At 37.8% G+C, this 19,936-nt stretch overlaps 1 protein-coding gene and 1 long non-coding RNA gene across 2 annotated transcripts in view; both read left to right on the top strand.

Annotated features, from left to right (window-relative positions):
* Positions 1–2,853, top strand: part of LOC124292153 (cystine/glutamate transporter-like) — a 49,475-nt gene extending 46,622 nt beyond the window's left edge. Inside the window, 2 exon segments of the mRNA XM_046729202.1 lie at positions 169–343; positions 2,474–2,853. Coding sequence (XP_046585158.1) covers positions 169–343; positions 2,474–2,526 — 228 coding nt within the window. The 3' untranslated portion in view covers positions 2,527–2,853.
* A 5,031-nt stretch (positions 2,854–7,884) lies between these two features.
* On the top strand, positions 7,885–9,858 carry LOC124292155. Its single transcript, XR_006902377.1, has 2 exons — positions 7,885–8,956; positions 9,055–9,858. It is a non-coding gene; the product is annotated as an uncharacterized LOC124292155 (long non-coding RNA).
* Positions 9,859–19,936: the final 10,078 nt, after the last annotated feature.

Below are 19,936 nucleotides of genomic sequence, written 5' to 3'. Positions count from 1 at the left end.
TCTTCATAGTATTCGATTATTGTTATTAGCTGACAGTGCAGTTTGTTTGTGGCATACAGATTGAAACAATGTTACAGCCTACGGACTTCCTGGGAGAGATTCTGATCACAGAGAGTTATCTGCCCTTCTTAACTAATTCCACTGAGAGTAATCTCCCCTTTGTTGCAGGTGCCATTGTTTGTGCCTATATTACAAGTGTTTGTTGTCCCGTTCATCCTGGTGCTGGCGGTGTATCAGAACCCCGTGGAGATGGGAACTGCTCTGCTTATCCTGTCTGTAGGTGTGCCAACATACTTCTTGGTCACCTGGACACATAAGCCAAGATTCATGACAAAATTTATAGGTGGGTAATAATTCAGTTGTGTAATATCTAAAATGGCCACGAACAGTGATAGTTGTGGTATTGACAGTTTGCAATAAGCGTGTGGTAGATATTGAATATTTACAGTACATGTAATGGTAAAATTTGTTTTTGTGAGGATCATTATTCATTTGAGGATTGTTGAGCAGGAATCAAATGGTTGAGAAGTGTTCTTATGCTTTTTGCCACAATGTCTTCCGTATGTAAGAGCAAAGTTAATAGTAATAGTAATAGAACCCTTATATGGCGCTCATATCCAGGCACATTGCCTGCTCATGGCGCTACATCCTCACGGGTACCCATTTTACAGCTGGGTGAACTGAGACAATGTGGATCTAAGTATCTTGTCCAAGGTTACTACGCAAATGTGCACACCTCTGAACCCGAACCTAGGTGCCTTCACCGGGGATCGAACCTGGGCCTTGAGTGTGATAGGCAGATGCCACACCACTGCACTATTGCGTTTCACAACATGCTCAGTTTTTGCAACCACAGGACATAATGAATTTGTGTTTAGTGTAATGATGTCATGATTAATCAATACATCGAATCATTGATAATATTCTCAAAAATTACACGAAACACACTTTACTTCTACTGATTCCTATTTGAATTCCTTATTGTATAGGGGCGGTGGGCTAGCCTAGTGGTTAAAGTGTTTGCTTCTCATGCCGAATACCCGGGTTTGATTCCCAACATGGGTACAATGGTACAATGTGTGAAGCCCATTTCTGGTGTCCCCCGCTGTGATATTGCTGGAATATTGATAAAAGCGGCGTAATATTAAAGACACTCACTCAACCACTCCTTATTGTATCATTGGCACATTCATTCATACTGAATTCATTTCATTCTGGGTGCACACACGTCTAAGGTATTTTATAAGCAGGGACTTTGCTGTTATATACTCAAAAAAAGTTAAGGACAACCCCAATATTCAGTAATAAAGTATTTAATAGTTTATATTATGATCCGTATCATACTTGGATATTGAATAATGGGGTGGTCCTTAACTTGTTTTAGTTGAGTATATTTATACACGTATTATTACATGAACAAAGTATTGCACATTTCATATCAAGATATACCTGTATTGTGATATCCATATTTGTGGCTATGTACATATCTGGTACTTTTCTTTATTACCCACGAGGTCAACATATGGGTAGTTGCATACTAATCTCGTACGTCACACGAGTGTCGTATCGCGTTGACCTGTGTCGTAACGACTTGACCTGAGATTCTAACGATTTGATTGGATAGCCAATGACCTCTCAATTAGGTCACATTCTGACGTAACTATTTTTTCATTCATAACAAACACGTGAATTCATTCTACAACTTAAATGCATTGTGGGAATGTAAACATTGCGAATGTTGCCGTGTGGCTGTTTAATTGTGAGTCGAACTAAGACATTATATCCGTCGAAAAACGCAATGTTTCCACCAGCAATGTTAGCAGAATGAAGCAACTGGAAACCAAGAAACAAGGTGCGAAGGAGTAGTTTACTGTAGGAGGCTGTACGAGGCGATGACAACTGACATGCATAGTGACGTCGGTTACGAAGGCAGTGACGTCATTACAGTGTGACGTCATGCAAATATTGTACTACAGTACAAACTCTTCCGCAACCTCTTTATGAAACCGGTTTCGGTTTGAAACCAAAGACATAACAAAAATACGCTATTTTGTCAATTTAATGCATGTAAGACGTGGGTAATAAATAAAATACCACACTCGGTCTCATTACATACGAATTATATGAAACTCGTGACCTTCCTATGTTATATGACCTCGCTTTCGCTCGGTCAGATACCATAGGAAGGACACTCGTTTCGTATAATTTGTATGTAATGAGACCTCGTGTAGTATTCTCTATGTCTCAAAGAAATCATTTTCAAGATTTGACAAAGGATGCAGTTAGTAGCTATAGGTTTGTCAAATATTGTGCACATTATGAATTCAGTTTGCTGGCAATCTGTATTTTTCAAAATATGAAGGTAATTACACATATTGGCAGTTTGGAATAATTCATAACGTGTATATTTTAAAATAGGCTTGTCAAGACGAACTTACAGGACATTTTACTATTGGTTTCTTTTTCATTTCAGATAATTTCACAGTTGCCGTCCAGAAGTTATTTTTTGTTGTGAAAACATCATAGTGTCCGGCATATATTTTATGAACATATGTAGTGTTCAATTGTTTTAACTGCGCACATACATGCATTTAAATCCAAGACAACAGCTCTCCATGATCTTAACAGGCCAAAGTGTAGCTTGTAAAGCCACTAGTTATAGAGTCAGTCATTACAACCATCACAATATACTCTTATACACAATATTGCTTCACACCTTTTAATGAGGCTGTTACATATATGCTGTTATAGTATTTTAAGTTATCTTTATGATGACAATACTCTTATATACAATATTATTTCACAGTTTTTAATTATGATGTTAAATATATACTGTTCTAGTACTTTAAGTTGTCTTTATGATGACAATACTCTTACACACAATACTGTTTCACAGTTTTTAATTATGATGTTAAATATATACTGTTATAGTACTTTAAGTTGTCTTTATGATGACAATACTCTTATACACAATATTGTTTCACAGTTTTTAATTATGATGTTAAATATATACTGTCATAGTACTTTAAGTTGTCTTTAAGATGACAACTGGACCTGGTCCATACCAAGCCTCTACTTAGATACATATACTGAGGGAAACAAATAAGGGAACACCACTTCATGGCAGTGTTCCTTTATTTATTCTAAGATTTCCTCCCACAGTGCTATTCAAAGCTGGTGATGAAAACTGGAAAATACTAAAGGAACGCTTGAATTTTCCTGTGTTCCTTTATTTGTTTCTCTCAGTATACTACTTGGTATGCATAGTTTTGGTTTAGTTGATTGACTATAATCGGTTATGCATAGTTTCACTGTGATACTTCAGAGATGGAAGTTCACACTGGAATCCAACTAGCACATGGGGCTAGTGGACGTTTGATCTGTGATCCCTGTGGTACTCAAACAGTTTCATACCTTGCAGGTAGCGACATGTCATGGTTATAAAGCTTACTTGTACTTGTAAGGTCATTATATTGACATCAGGACTGAGAATGTATTTTGTTATTGAGGAATCATGGTTGATGAATTAGTTTTCAATGAAAAATGTACATCTCTCAACATGGTACTGCCATTAGACTTGCAGTGCAGCGATGTCATAGCATTGTGACATCATCAAGTTTTTGATGTCATAGTATTGTGAGTCATGTAATTGATGATGTCAGGGCATTGTACAAAATCTACTGTCAAAATGATGTAACGATAGGAGCTTCTGTTTCATCTCACACAAGCAATATCTCCAGTCTAACACAGTTTTGGATGATAAAATCAATTCCCCTACTGATCTACAGCCTGTTGGGATGTCGTCCTTGACTAGGTGCGGCTGACATGGGATACCCTCACAGTCACTACTGGTACAGTCGGATAAGGACTAGGTAGGTCTGACAGGGTGGAATAGGGACTACAGTTAGACTAAGTATTGGTTTGAATAAGTGTCAGATAAAGTCAGATAATGTATATTAAAGTATCTGTGTTCATTAATGCCTGATGTATGTGTACATGTTTCAGAAGAGACTTAAATGCTCCTCCAATACATCAAGTTACTTCTAAACAATATGTACATTTACTTATTTCTTAAGTTTTCTGATCTTGTAGCCTTATATGGTGTTCTTATGACACATTTACAAGGTTTAATGTTTTTAATCATGATCCAATTATTGTCGGACATTTTGTTGGCATCCAATTAGGAGCTGTGTTTGGTCAGTTGTCTCCAGAATGTAATATGGATAATCTGTCTTTTTGTAACATCACATTTGTGAGAAATCCTTTTTTGTTGTATGACATCATATGACCTTGAACTCTCATTGTGCAATGTTACAAATGTGTTGGTCTGTCTCCGAACCAGTTGTCTCCCTTTAGAATCTCTTCAGCATGTAGACTAAATGTGACAGTCAGTGATGCTGCATATTGTTATATATTGTTGTTCACATGCACTGAAGTTTTCTTTGGTGTGTAGTTTGGTTTTACAGTATACATCGTTTTCTTTTCTGTGTTTTGTATAGAGTTAGTCAAATATCACCTGAATTATGATTGGATAGTCATTGATAGCACATGGATCAGAAATATACATGAGGGACATTGACCACAAAATAGTGTTTGGGACATTGACCACAAAATACTGTTTGGGACATCGACCACAAAATAGTGTTTGGGACATTGATCGCAAAATACTGTTTGGGACATTGACCACAAAATACTGTTTGGGACATTGATTGCAAAATACTGTTTGGGACATTGACCACAAAATACTGTTTGGGACATTGACCAGTGACCTTTAAAAGTTGTTGTGATGAACACGGGGGATAGTTCTATGGATATGTACCGCATGTATATTTCATTAATGTACATTCAATGAAGGTTCAGACAATCATAATTGTTCCATGAAATACAGGATTACTGATACCCCATTAAATTCCATTCAGTACTCGAAATGTACTCTTAAGTTTTTCCAGTACTCCTATATTGAAAAAATAAGGAGTACATACTCCTGATCATGAAAAATTATTTGGAGCCCTGATTCACCATGCACTTGCGCACAGCATGACACTGTGATCACTATAATGTTTTTCAGCTAATCAGTCAGCCCCCCAAACAGGATAATCAATGTGATATATTTCACCTGAAAGTCAGTCTCTGTGATCAAACACAAGGATCTGACACTATGCGGTGCTATGCTCTTTGCATCATTATCACTCATGCCTTCAACAGCACTACCTCAGCATTGTGCCTATATATCAACAAAGAATGTATTTTGCTTGTGGATGAGTACATTGTATTTGTATAAAATATTATATTTTTCGGATATGAATAAATTATAAGATTTTGCTATCTACACATGCTATTTTTACAAATTTCAGTCAGTGATCAGATCTGTGATTACTCAATACACATACAATGTCCTCATTTGGGACAGGTCACTAATGACACACAGACACAGTGTCCTCATTTTGGACAAGTCACTAATGACACACAGACACACTGTCCTCATTTGTGACAAGTCACTAATGACACACAGACACACTGTCCTCATTTGTGACAAGGCACTAATGACACATAGACACAGTGTCCTCATTTGGGACAAGTCACTAATGACACACAGACACAGTGTCCTCATTTGTGACAAGGCACTAATGACACATAGACACAGTGTCCTCATTTGGGACAAGTCACTAATGACACACAGACACACTGTCCTCATTTGTGACAAGTCACTAATGACACACAGACACAGTGTCCTCATTTGGGACAAGTCACTAATGACACATAGACACAGTGTCCTTCAAATGGACTCCGTCCGTCCGTCCGTCCGTCCGTGCACATTTGTCTTTTCTGGAGCAGAACTCTAAAACTGTTCAATATTTCTTCACCAAACTTGGCACATAGATAGATCTGGTGGTGTACTGGTGCCTTTTGGTAGTTTTGGAATTCTGAATAAAATATTTTTGGCGTTTCCATGGCAACAAGTTTGACTTAGACTGAAATTGGTGGTTGTGCTCTTTTCCAGAGCAGAACTCTAAAACCGTTCAATGTTTCTTCACCAAACTTGGCACATAGATAGATCTGGTGGTGTACTGGTGCCTTTTGGTAGTTTTGGAATTCTGATTAAAATATTTTGGCGTTTCCATGGCAACAAGTTTGACAGCCTGAAATTGTGATAGTGCTCTTTTCCGGAGCAGAACTCTAAAACTGTTCACTATTTCTTCACCAAACTTGGCACATAGATAGATCTGGTGGTTTACTTGTGCCTTTTGGTAGTTTTGGAATTCTGAATAAAATATTTTTGGCATTTCCATTGCAACAAGTTTGACTTAGCCTGAAATTGGTGATAGTGCTGCTTTCTGGAGCAGAACTTTAAAAACCTTTCAATACTCTCCTTCCACTTTTCTATATACACACCTAAATATTTGACATAATCATAACTCGTAGACATAATCATGAAGAGTATTTTGCCATTGCGGGGAATATTGATGACTTTGTCTTCTTGTTCCTCTAGTAAGGCATCAGTTGCCGTCTTCTTACTGCCACAAGTTCCATGGCTGATTCACTGTAAGACTAGTTAATGAACTAATTCACTTATTTAAGTTACAAATGACCGTATTTTTGTAATAGATGTAATTATGTTATTACACATGACATGGTGCTATGGAACCAGACCCTGTGACTTTATGAATATGAATTTGTATTTCTGAAAACTTGATAAGTGGTGTCATCATATATACTATTTCATTACAGCTGTGTATTAGCAAATAAATTGTATTGCAATACTAGTATACTAGTATAGAGAATCTCACCCGAGTATCTTTTGATATCAAATATATCAACACAAGTTTATAAAGTAACAAATATCCGAGGCTTGCCGAGTATATTTTTACTTTTTTTCAATGAGTGAGATTCTATTTATCATAAAAAATCACTCTTCATTGTGATTCATGCACCCATATTGTGATACATATTGCGATATATTGACAGTGAGTGACACTAATTGTGCATGTCGATCCTATTTTCTACATTATAAGTCCCTAAAACATATATGTTATAGTTCTGATAACAAAATTAGGTTGCATATTCAAGTATTCTATTTTCTTTTTTATACAATTTATAGTATTACAGCATGCCGTTTTGTCATTAAATAACACAGGAAAACATTTGTTGTGAATGAAAGCGTGTAAATTGTAATTTAAGCCATAAAGATAATCACAAAAACTTTATATATGTTCTTTACCCAATATACCGGTTCTCAGAAAAAATATTGCTGTACATATCATTTGAAAAGCATATTGCGGTATACCGATAATACTATGCAGTCCTACTATATATACCATTCTTGTTAACTAACTCATGCAGCAGGTGCCCTCATCACAAAACCTTCAAGGCTTATTGTTTTATGTATTTTCTACAGGATATGCTTTGGATGTGGTTTTCATGTTCTCATCGATAGTGAAGTGGAATATATTTAAGTATCAGCTTTCTGTATTCATATAGATGTATGTGATAACATATTGTATGTTTTCTTGTACATTGTACAGCTCAGTTCATTGACACATGATAACACTTTGTTGAGATTGCCGGTCGTGAGTTAAGTTTTCTAGCATTCGTTGTATGGTAAATAAGCCCTGGTTAAAGTGAACTCAAAGGGACCACTCATTATTTTGTTTATGTTAACCGTAGTTCATTATTCACATTTTGTTCACGGTAGTTTTTTATTCACATTTTGTTCATGTTAACCGTAGTTCATTATTCACATTTTGTTCATGTTAACATAGTTCATTATACACATTTTGTTCATGGTAGTTTTTTATTCACATTTTGTTCATGTAAACGTAGTTCATTATTCACATTTTGTTCATGTTAACATAGTTCATTATTCACATTTTGTTCATGGTAGTTTTTTATTCACATTTTGTTCATGTTAACCGTAGTTCATTATTCACATTTTGTTCATGTTAACATAGTTCATTATTCACCTTTTGTTCATGTTAACTGTAGTTCATTATTCACATTTTGTTCATGTTAACCATAGTTCATTATTCACATTTTGTTCATGTGAAAATAGTTCATTATTCACATTTTGTTCGTGTTAACTGTAGTTCATTATTCACATTTTGACAGACTTTTACAGGTAATGACAAGGACAAGAAATACAGTTCACTGCATCTGTCAGTTTCTTATTTACATTGTTTACTGTTATGTTCAGACACTTTTTTCATATTATGTTGACAGGAGTATTTTATTGTTCCCAAATCATTGATGAACAGTATTTCTGAAGTAAGAATATCTGATGCATCTATATACCTAGTAGGGGAGCCTAATGTTAAAGTATCTGCTAGCCACGCAGAATACCCAGGTTCGATTCCCACATGGGTACAATGTGTCAAGCCCATTTCTGGTGTCCCCTGCCGTGATATTGCTGGAATATTGCTAAAAGCGGCATCTCACTCACTATACACCTTACAGATTAGTACAAAATGTTTACTGGTTCTACATAACACAGAAGCCTTGCTGTGTCTGGTACAGCCCCTGTCTCAGCCTCTGTCTCAATATGTAAGTTGTAGCCGACTCTCTGTGCAATACCTGTTGTCCTGTATGTATACAACATCATATAAGGCTCAAAAGAAAGTTTCTGTGCAATAACGTTTGAGTAGAATTTTCAAGATGTCCATCCAGAGAATCTGTATGAAATCGAAATCAGCCTGAGATATGACAAAATGGAGGAGTGGGGAGTTAGTTGTGGCAGTCCTGAGTCTTACTGTGTAGTCATCATCATCATCATCATCATCATCATCATCATCATCATCATCATCATCATGTTCTTTTGTTGGTGGGTGTTTGGGTTGGATTTAACTGTACTAGAATGTGGATTGATTATATACTGTACACTAGATTACATGCTGTTCATGATTATATACTGTACACTAGATTATATGCTGTTCATGAATATATACTGTACACTAGATTATATGTTGTTCATGATTATATACTGTACACTAGATACAATGTTGTTCATGATTATATACTGTACACTAGATTATATGTTCATGATTATATACTGTACACTAGATTGTTCATGATTATATACTGAACACTAGATACAATGTTGTTCATGATTATATACTGTACACTAGATTATATGTTGTTCATGATTATATACTGTACACTAGATTATATGTTGTTCATGATTATATACTGAACACTAGATTATATGTTGTTCATGATAATTTACTGAACACTAGATATGTTGTTCATGATTATATACTGTACACTAGATTATATGCTGTTCATGATTATATACTGAACAGCAGATATAATGTTGTTCATGATTATATACTGAACACTAGATACAATGTTGTTCATGATTATATACTGTACACTAGATTATATGTTGTACACTCAATTAAATAGTGTATCCTAGATTATTTGTTTTACATTATATCAGCATGTTTTCCTTGTTATTGCCTTTACATTGATGTTAGCATGTTATGAATACTTATAGTATATATACTCACAGACAAAAGTAACTGTTCACATGACCTATATATTTATCACAACTTACTTTTAAACTCACCATACTCTCATACCCTCAGCCTTTGAACAATTGATGCTATACTGAGGGAAACAAATAAGGGAACACCACTTCATGGCAGTGTTCCTTTATTTATTCTCAGGTTTCCTCCCACAACTCGTGATGAAAACTGGAAAATATTTAAGGAACGCTTGAATTTCCTGTGTTCCTTAATTTGTTTCTCTCAGTATATTTGGTGTTGAGAAAGGCTGCATGCAGGACCGTCAGATTACCAAACTATTACTTTTTTGTTTCAAGTTAAAATTTAGATTTATTTCAATTCAATTATTATTAAATTCAAACTCTATGTTCTGTGTGATTTCGGAAATTGTGAAATTTCCTCAACAAATCAAGTCATGGATCAGTTTTAAAAGTGAAGAAAAATTTGAAATATTTTTTTTTGACATCAGAAATTGCAGAAAAGCCTTATGCACCTTGTGATACCATCTCTGTAACTCTTGCCTTGTCATACCATCTCTGTAACTCTTGCCTTGTCATACCATCTCTGTAACTCTTGCCTTGCCATACCATCTCTGTAACTCTTGCCTTGTCATACCATCTCTGTAACTCTTGCCTTGTCATACCATCTCTGTAACTCTTCCCTTGTCATACCATCTCTGTAACTCTTCCCTTGTCATACCATACTGCGTACTAAGCTGTGCGTCGAGAGGCAGCACGCTTGAAAAGCTCTCCTGGTTTTTGCCTATTTATCATACTACTGCAGTCTGAACTTTGCTGATTTTTAGCAAACTGGATACCACATACTTCCTGGATACATATCTGTGATTTCTCTGAAATGAGTCCACAAGGAAGATGAGATATTTGGAGGACTTTGTGATGTTCATATTGCTATATTTGCAATATAGCACATTCAGTGACAAGCTAACATCAGCTTGGGGTGTAATGAGTATAGACCCATGGCCAGAGACGGACAATAGACAGCCAATTAGCTTGCTCTCAGTGACAATGAGGACCTACTCAACTAGCGAGCTGTTGTTACTTAATAGCAAAGACAATCTTATCCCTACGAACACTTTTATGCAACTTCGATCTTTTGGTATATGTTCTAAGAAACGGACTAGGAGGGGCCTACGAAATCGTAAACACCGTAGCGATGATAAACCACGCAGACCATTCTCCACTCCAATGAATAACGAAGTTAAGTCAGATCACATTAAAGGTCGATATATCAAAGTATGTCTGTGGAATGCACAGTCTGCTAGAAACAAAACAGCAGAAGTTGTTGACTATATCATGGACAATGATGTTGATGTATTCCTTATTACGGAAACTTGGCTGCACTCACAAGGTGATGATGCCATCATTGCTGATATGACGCCACCGGCATATTCGTTTCGTCACGAACCACGTCTCTCTGGCAGGGGTGGGGGTGTGGCTGTGATATTTAAGGAGCAGTTGAACCTCAAACTGTGCTTCAATAAGATATCTTATAAAAGCTTCGAACAGCTGAGCTTTGTGCAGTACAATGGGAACGTTCATGTGAGATGTGTGTGCATCTATCGTCCACCTGTATCCAAACGTAATGGTTCTACTCAACAGGATTTCATTGAAGATTTCTCATTGCTTCTGTCAAATCTCACACAGAAAAACATATTAGTTCTGGGAGATTTCAACATTCATTGGGATAATCCACAGGATGCTGTCACGAAAAAGTGGATTAAGCTCCTGGAATCTCATGAGCTTGTGCAGAATGTGGCTTCTTCTACCCATAGATCAGGACATACCCTTGACTGGGTTGTTACTCGACAGGACCGGGATATCTTGGATGATGTATCTGTGTTGGACTCCCAGATGTCTGATCACCACGTTATCACCTGTATCCTATCTTTAGTGAAACCGCCAAAGTCTGTTAAAACTGTCAAATCTCGCAATATTAAGAAAATTGATAGGGAGGACTTTAGATCAGATTTACTAAACTCACTACTTTTCACGAGCCAAACTGATGATCCGGAAACTTTATGTGAATTGTATAATGACACCCTATCCCATCTCCTTGATAGGCATGCACCCTTTAAAGAGAAGAATATTCCCGACCGTTCGTCGTTACCATGGTTTAATGAAGAGATCGCTTCTTTAAAAAGAGAGCGTCGTGTCATAGAACGGAGATGGAGACAGTCGGGTTTAGAAGTGGATCGTCAAATGTTCACTGCCGCTAGAAACTGTGTAACTAGGGCAGTACGGAGGGCAAAGTCTGCATACACTCTATCAGCTCTACAGTCTGTAAGATCCAGCAGAGAGATGTATCAGCTCCTAAACCGCTTAGTTGGCAAGGCTAAGGATTCTGCTCTCCCACAGACGTCTGATCTGGGGGGAACTTGTGGATAACTTCAATAGCTTTTTTTGTTGACAAAATCTGCAAGATTCGAAATGAACTTGATTCATTGGATATACCTGTAACGCATCATGAACCAACGCCATTGGGTCAAGTACACTTCATCAGTGCTTTTGCACCATTTTCAGAAGCAGAGGTCCTAAAGCTTTTAACAACAGCAAGACCAACATTTTGTATGTTGGATCCAGCACCAACACGATTTGTTCTTGAGTTCATTGATGTTTTGCTTCCAGTGATCACACGGATAATAAACAGCAGTTTATCATCCGGATGTGTCCCCAAGTGTCTGAAGGTCGCTGTTGTTAAGCCACTCCTGAAAAAGCCTGGCTTAGACGCTGACACACTATCGAACTATAGGCCTGTCTCTAATTTATCCTTCATATCAAAATTGCTTGAGAAGGCAATCAAGGTACGCCTTGTTGATCACTTGACCTTGAATGATCTCTATGACGTGCATCAGTCTGCATATCGCTCCGATCATTCCACAGAGACCGTACTTCTGCATGTGATGGAGAGACTTCTTGCTGCAGCTGATGCGGGCTATGTTACAGTTCTAACGCTGCTTGATTTATCAGCGGCTTTTGATACCATTGACCATGTTCAACTAACTGAGTGTCTGAAAACAGAATTTGGTATTCATGGCACAGCTCTTGGATGGTTTGTCTCATACCTCAATAATAGGACACAATCTGTGGTCATTCAAGACGTGAAATCGTGTACGCATCAGCTTACATACGGAGTGCCACAAGGTTCCGTTCTTGGGCCCATTCTCTTTTCACTCTATATGAAGAATCTCGGCAATATCATTCGGCATCATGTTGTGATGTACGAGTCATATGCTGATGACACCCAGCTGTTGCGTTCCACTAAACCGGACTCACTTCCAGCCGATATGTCTATAATCGAAGACTGTATCCTTGACTCCAAAGCATGGATGATACAAAGGAAGCTGAGATTAAATGACAGTAAGACCGAGGTTTTGCTGTGTGGATCACCCAGTAGCACTGCTAAGGTGGATGTGTCTTCGTTGGTAGTGGGTAATGAGAAAGTTCCTTTCAGTGATTCCGTGAAAGACCTTGGTGTTTTTCTAGACTCAAATTTATCCATGGAAACACACGTAAACTCTGTTTGTAAGTCATGCTATTTTCATCTCAGAAATATTGCTTCCATTCGTGATATTCTGACATTTGATGCAGCTCACCACCTAGTTCGTTCACTTGTTCTCTCACGTTTGGATTATTGCTGCAGTCTTCTTGTAAATATCCGCCAAGATCTATTGTCCAAGCTCCAGAGGATTCAGAACTCTGCGGCGCGACTGATTTGCCGAGTCAACAAGCGCAGTCACATTACACCATTGCTGATACGCTTACATTGGCTGCCCACGAAACAGAGAATAGAATATAAAATCCTCACTCTCGCTTTCAAGTGCCTCCATGACAAAGCTCCAATCTATCTGAAAGATCTCCTCAGTGAATATGTCCCACCACGGCTTTTAAGATCAAGTTCTAATTGTCAGTTGAATGTCCCCAAGGTCAGATTAAAGTCATATGGACATAGACAGTTCTCTTACACAGCTCCCCTTTTCTGGAACTCACTGCCTCTTCACATCCGACAAGCCGCGTCCGTGGAATCTTTCCAGTCCCAACTGAAAACTTTCCTTTTTAAACAAGCTTATGAACTTTAATCCTTTCTTCAGATCACTCTATCTTTTAGCGCCTAGAGAAATTGCCTTGCAGTTTGATTTGTGCGCTATACAAGAACACTTATTATTATTATTATTATACCATCTCTGTAACTCTTGCCTTGTCATACCATCTCTGTAACTCTTGCCTTGCCATACCATCTCTGTAACTCTTGCCTTGTCATACCATCTCTGTAACTCTTGCCTTGTCATACCATCTCTGTAACTCTTGCCTTGTCATACCATCTCTGTAACTCTTGCCTTGTCATACCATCTCTGTAACCCTTGCCTTGTCATACCATCTCTGTAACTCTTGCCTTGTCATACCATCTCTGTAACTCTTGCCTTGTCATACCATCTCTGTAACTCTTCCCTTGTCATACCATCTCTGTAACTCTTCCCTTGTCATACCATCTCTGTAACTCTTCCCTTGTCACCACCATCTCTGTAACCCTTGCCTTGTCATACCATCTCTGTAACTCTTGCCTTGTCATACCATCTCTGTAACCCTTGCCTTGTCATACCATCTCTGTAACTCTTGCCTTGTCATACCATCTCTGTAACTCTTGCCTTGTCATACCATCTCTGTAACTCTTCCCTTGTCATACCATCTCTGTAACTCTTGCCTTGTCATACCATCTCTGTAACTCTTCCCTTGTCATACCATCTCTGTTACCCTTGCCTTGTCATACCATCTCTGTAACTCTTCCCTTGTCATACCATCTCTGTAACTCTTGCCTTGTCATACCATCTCTGTAACTCTTCCCTTGTCATACCATCTCTGTTACCCTTGCCTCGTCATACCATCTCTGTAACTCTTGCCTTGCCATACCATCTCTGTAACTCTTGGAGATCATTTAAAACAAGACCAACTAAGTTTCTTGGTATATGAGTTGCCGTGATGTATGTGCAGAGAGGCAAAGTAAAAGTACACAAACGTCTAGGTTCCTTTGAGGTTTATTTCCTGACTCAGCTCTTTAAGAATTAAATGAAATTAATGAAACGAATATAAAATACAGGTGGCATAATTTCATTAAGATAAGTAGAAGTTAACGAAAACAAATTTTCAGTACGATACGTAAAAGCAAAAACATATTTTCAGTCAAACAATTCATCAATTTTATGTTACTAGCTTTAGAGAAGGGAAATAAGTTATGTTCATGTAGGTATCTTATCAAGTCTTGACATTAGCAGTGCAATACTTGCTGTGTTCTTTACTCAGTAGCCTACACCAGTCTATATTCTGGGGTGGTGGGGTAGCCTAATGGTTAAAGTGTCTGCTCGTCACGCAGAAGACCTGGGTTCGATTCCCCACATGGGTACAATGTGTCAAGCCCATTTCTGGTGTCCATCGCTGTGATATTGCTGGAATATTGGTAAAAGTGGCGTAAAACCTTACTCACTCTATATTCTGTTTGATTGGCAGGTTGGAAGTTGGTGAGTAGCAAGAAAGATAAGATACTGTATGGATGACAACTTCTTTACAGAATTACGCAACTTCAACGTTTCCTTTCTTTACAAGAGCATAAGAATCTATACCAATGCTTCGATCATATTATATTAAAGAACTTGTCATCCATAAAGTATCTAATTCATGTGAATAGATCCCTCTAACACATTTTTGAATTTTCCCTGAAACATGTTTCCGAATGTACAGGTTTAGATTGAATAAAAGATTTCAAGTCCATGGGTTAGTGGTGTCTTTTTTTCCAGTGGTCCTCCAAGTGCTGTCTACATGAGTTATCTCCCCTAACATAAGACAAACCCAATACCTTGTTAACTTTCTGTTTTCGTGATACAAACCCATTTTAGGGGGTACTTTGGTCAAACTGAGAGGTATACATGATCTATATATCAAATTAAACCTGAAGACCCATAAAATAATAATAGACACTATGTGGAAATATTCGTGTGGACACTTTCTGGTAAAACTGGATTTGGGGCAAAAACACCAAAAAATCATAATTTTGACAAATATCTTTTTTCAAATTATTGACCCAATCAGACAAATTAACCATCAAATGAATGGCTATTCTCTGTACAATTGAAACATAATAGTGATTCCAATATTTAGACATAAAATTTCCATTGCATGCTTAAGCAATTGGGTAAAAATTAAAATTTTCGCTGTTCAAGGTATGATACAGTAGAATAATAATAAATCTATTTGTTATAATTTCAAAATTACTTTTTAATATCTCTAAAACAGAACATCACCACATCATTTTTTCTTCTAAATACTCGGATCACAAGCTTTCATTTCATGTATAGATTGTCTATGCCTCCTTCGGATATATAAAACAAATGGTTTGTGAAGGAATATCAGGTTTGTGTCCTGCCCAATGTATCCTTTCTATGGTTTGCATGGAACTAAAATACACGTTTGGTTAAATGTGTGGTTCTCAACAAATGTGTGGCGTGTGATACTTAGACTCATGTAACTTATATATTCTGTAAAGAGAGAATACCTCTGTTATTCTTGCCTGCTGCCCTGTGGCTAATAGGTGTTTCCGGTTCGAGCAGGAAATGTCTGAACTTACAGCAGTTGTCCGAACTTGCAGCAGATGCTGTCTGAACTTATGGCAGGACTTTTCTGTATTTACGACAGGAACTGTTTGTACTTACAGCAGGAACTGTCTGAACTTACAGCAGGAACTGTTTGTACTTACAGCAGGAACTGTCTGAACTTACAGCAGGAACTGTCTGAACTTAAGCAGGGACTGTCTGAACGTACAGCAGCAACTATCTGAACTTGCTGCAGGAGCTGTCTGAACTTACAGCAGGAACTTTCTGAACTTACAGCAGGAACTGTCTGAAGTTGCAGGAACTGTCTGAACTTACAGCAGGAACTGTCTGAACTTACAGCAGGAACTGTCTTAACTTACAGCAGAAACTGTCTGAAGTTGCTGCAGGAGCTGTCTGAACTTACAGCAGGAACTGTCTGAAGTTGCTGCAGGAACTGTCTGAACTTACAGCAGCAACTGTCTGAACTTACAGCAGCAACTGTCTGAACTTTCAGCAAGAGCTGTATGAACTTTCATCAGTTGTCTGAACTTACATCAGGAACTGTCTGAACTTACAGCATGAACTGTCTGAAGTTGCTGCAGGAACTGTCTGAACTTACAGCAGGAACTGTCTGAACTTACAGCAGGAACTGTCTGAAGTTGCTGCAGGAACTGTCTGAACTTACAGCAGCAACTGTCTGAACTTACAGCAGGAACTGTCTGAAGTTGCTGCAGGAACTGTCTGAACTTACAGCAGCAACTGTCTGAACTTACAGCAGCAACTGTCTGAACTTACAGCAGCAACTGTCTGAACTTACAGCAGGAACTGTCTGAAGTTGCAGGAACTGTCTGAACGTACAGCAGCAACTGTCTGAACTTACAGCAGCAACTGTCTGAACTTACAGCAGCAACTGTCTGAACTTTCAGCAAGAGCTGTATGAACTTTCATCAGTTATCTGAACTTACAGCAGGAACTGTCTGAACTTACAGCAGGAACCGTCTGCACAATGTGTCTTACCACCTTCAACAAGTCAGTTCACGAGAAGACTCCATGACATTTCATCAGATGCTTCATTTCACTTGAGTATTTAGATTTATTTACACACATGTTAATACATCTATGGCAAAAAATGTGATGTTCTTAACTTATCGCCGACACAACTATGCATGATTTGTTACTAAGTGTTTTCTCATCAAGACAAAAACTAAAATGAAAACTCGGACAACTGAAGAAATTCCTCAGATAAAACCGACACATAATCTGTGAAGCAAGTGATTTTATTGTCGAACCATGTATAAGCTTTACATGATGTGCCTGTCATTCTGTGATACATCAAGACACATTGAGCTCCATGACGAGGCGTGTCTGCTTGTTCCAGGGAAACACCATCCATTAAAGTCAAAACTAGATTGATCCAAACTAACATGGCCTCAAGTTTTCCTTTTCGTCTTTTTTCTGCATTGTAAAGTTATCCATTGTTGCTTCCATTTAGAATATGAGATTACAACATCGTGCAATAACAACTTGAATGGTATCGGTCAATGTGTTTGTGCAAGACATAAGCCAGTAATAAGACATCAGATAAGTTGTGCAAGAAACAACTTGTATCCTCGAGCTAGTGGGGATCCGTTACACTGGGAGCCTTGGTCAGAAATTTTGAGTAAACAGTTGAAAAGACAATAGTATTTCCAGTTAATTTATCCGTTTTTATAAAGCCAGTCCTCGGTTTTTAATTAGACTTTAATGTCATTGGTTTTACGCAGATGCTCAGGGATTTTATGCCCTTTCTGATTCGTGTACCAAAATATATGGTTGTCAACATTTCAAAAGAGAACGTTTCAAAGTACATGATTTATAAGTATTTACTTAAATTATTTTTGGATCAGGTTGAATTTTAGATGTAGATCTTCAATAGTAAACAATTATCAATAGGTGTGTAAATTGCTATCAAACATATCATCCGCTGTAGTTTGTCAATATCTGCGGGCATATCTTTTCTGAAGTCTCTGAATAAGTGTAACATATATTGTATTTTGGATTAGTCTTAAGAAGTAAAGTAGTTCTACATGAATCAGTGGTTGTTGGATTCTTAACAAAACACTTCAGAAGTAAATTAGTTCTACATGAATCAGTGGTTGTTGGATTCTTAACAAAACACTTCAGAAGTAAAGTAGTTCTACATGAATCAGTGGTTGTTGGATTCTTAACAAAACACTCAGAAGAAAAATACATACTGTGGCTATTATGCTAGTCTAATGTTTTATACGCAAGTTTGATTATCGATATATTTCAAGCGTATGTATACTTATATCTGGCAACTAGCAATATCCCCATAAAATGTGCATTAGCATATATTCTGTGAGAGGTGAAGCAACAATGTGTCTTCCTTAATGACGGATATAAGGCGACCGCCTCCGTGGTGTAGTGGTTAGAGCGTCCGTCCGGAGAGCGGAAGGTCATGGGTTCGATACCCGGCCGCGTCATACCAAAAGACGTTAAAATATGGTACTTGTTGGTCCCTGCCTGGCGCTCGTCATTAATGGGTACAACAAGGGCTGGTCGGCTCGGGGTAAGTATAATGTGTCTGAGTGGGGTATTCATTCTTAACTGTGGCATGGTATCTCAGTGGGCTAGCACTATAAAACCAGCTTCAGTCTGGGCTAGTACAAGCAGCCACACATACACACGTGTGCACGTTGTCACATGAGCGAAATATTATTAAGTGCGACGTAAAACCCCATTTCACCTCAAAGGATATAAGGAAAACTGTTGCTGTTCCAATGTCGAGAGATATTTTTCATTGCATTTGCCAGTGCACTAACGGTTGTAAAATATTGACCTTTACGTGACACACACAAATGCAAAAAGTTATGAAGATGCAGAAACTGCAATGTATGGAATCCTGGAATGAACATTGTCGCGTTGTCGCATTGTCGCGTTGTCGCCCTCTCAGATACAAGCAAAATGAGGCAAAATTAACCAAAGCGCGACAATGCGACAACGCGACATTTCGGCCATTTGTCGCAGTGTCTCGATGTCGCATGTGGCGTTTTGAATAATATTTTTCTATTCCTCAAAGGGCGACAATGCGACATAGGGACAATTTTCAAGGTCAAAATATGTCGCGTTGTCGCATGGTCACCCTATCTAAGATGTTTAAAAAAAACCTAAAAATTGACTAAAACGCAACATGCGACAATGAGACAACGCGAAAATGTCCCTTCTGGGATTCCATAGCAATGAAAGAAGTACAGTATGAGATGTGTTTGAACATGCATAGTGTCGAACTGTCTTTTAAAAACAAATAAATAAATTAATCTCCAGTATGAATTCGATAATGGAAGAAAGGCATGTGTGAAACGATTCATTACAATTATTACTAATTGTTTGTTAAAACATTCAGACAAATCTTCTATAATCACGTGCTATCTTTGCTTAGACCAGGTTACTCTTGTACGCGACAAATTTGATGTGATACAAATTGATACCAAAATGATTTTACTGGTTTTACTGGTGCAAATGTTCCTAAGTTTGTTCGGGTGAACACATTTGACATGGCTTTGCTAGTGTCTGTGATTGGTGCCACCGGTGGGGCAGGAGAGGCTAGCCAACTTTTTGCATCATTATTCTTCTTCTAAGAATTATGAGAACGCTGCCCATTTAGAAAATGTGATAACTCCAACCTTGAGTCACCAGCTGAGAGACAAAATTGGAAAAGGAAATAGACATGAATGAGATATGATTGGCAGTAAAAGCATGAAAAATAACAAAAGCCCTGGAATAGATGGATTTCAAATTGATTTCTTTAAATTCTTCTGGAAAGAACTTAAGGTTTGGATTT

This window comes from Haliotis rubra, unplaced genomic scaffold (assembly GCF_003918875.1).
Source record: "Haliotis rubra isolate DU_JTF1 unplaced genomic scaffold, ASM391887v1 Scf51, whole genome shotgun sequence".
NCBI lineage: Eukaryota > Metazoa > Mollusca > Gastropoda > Lepetellida > Haliotidae > Haliotis > Haliotis rubra.
The sequence above is the reverse complement of the archived record's forward strand: the minus strand, read 5'-3'. Positions and strand labels throughout refer to the sequence as shown.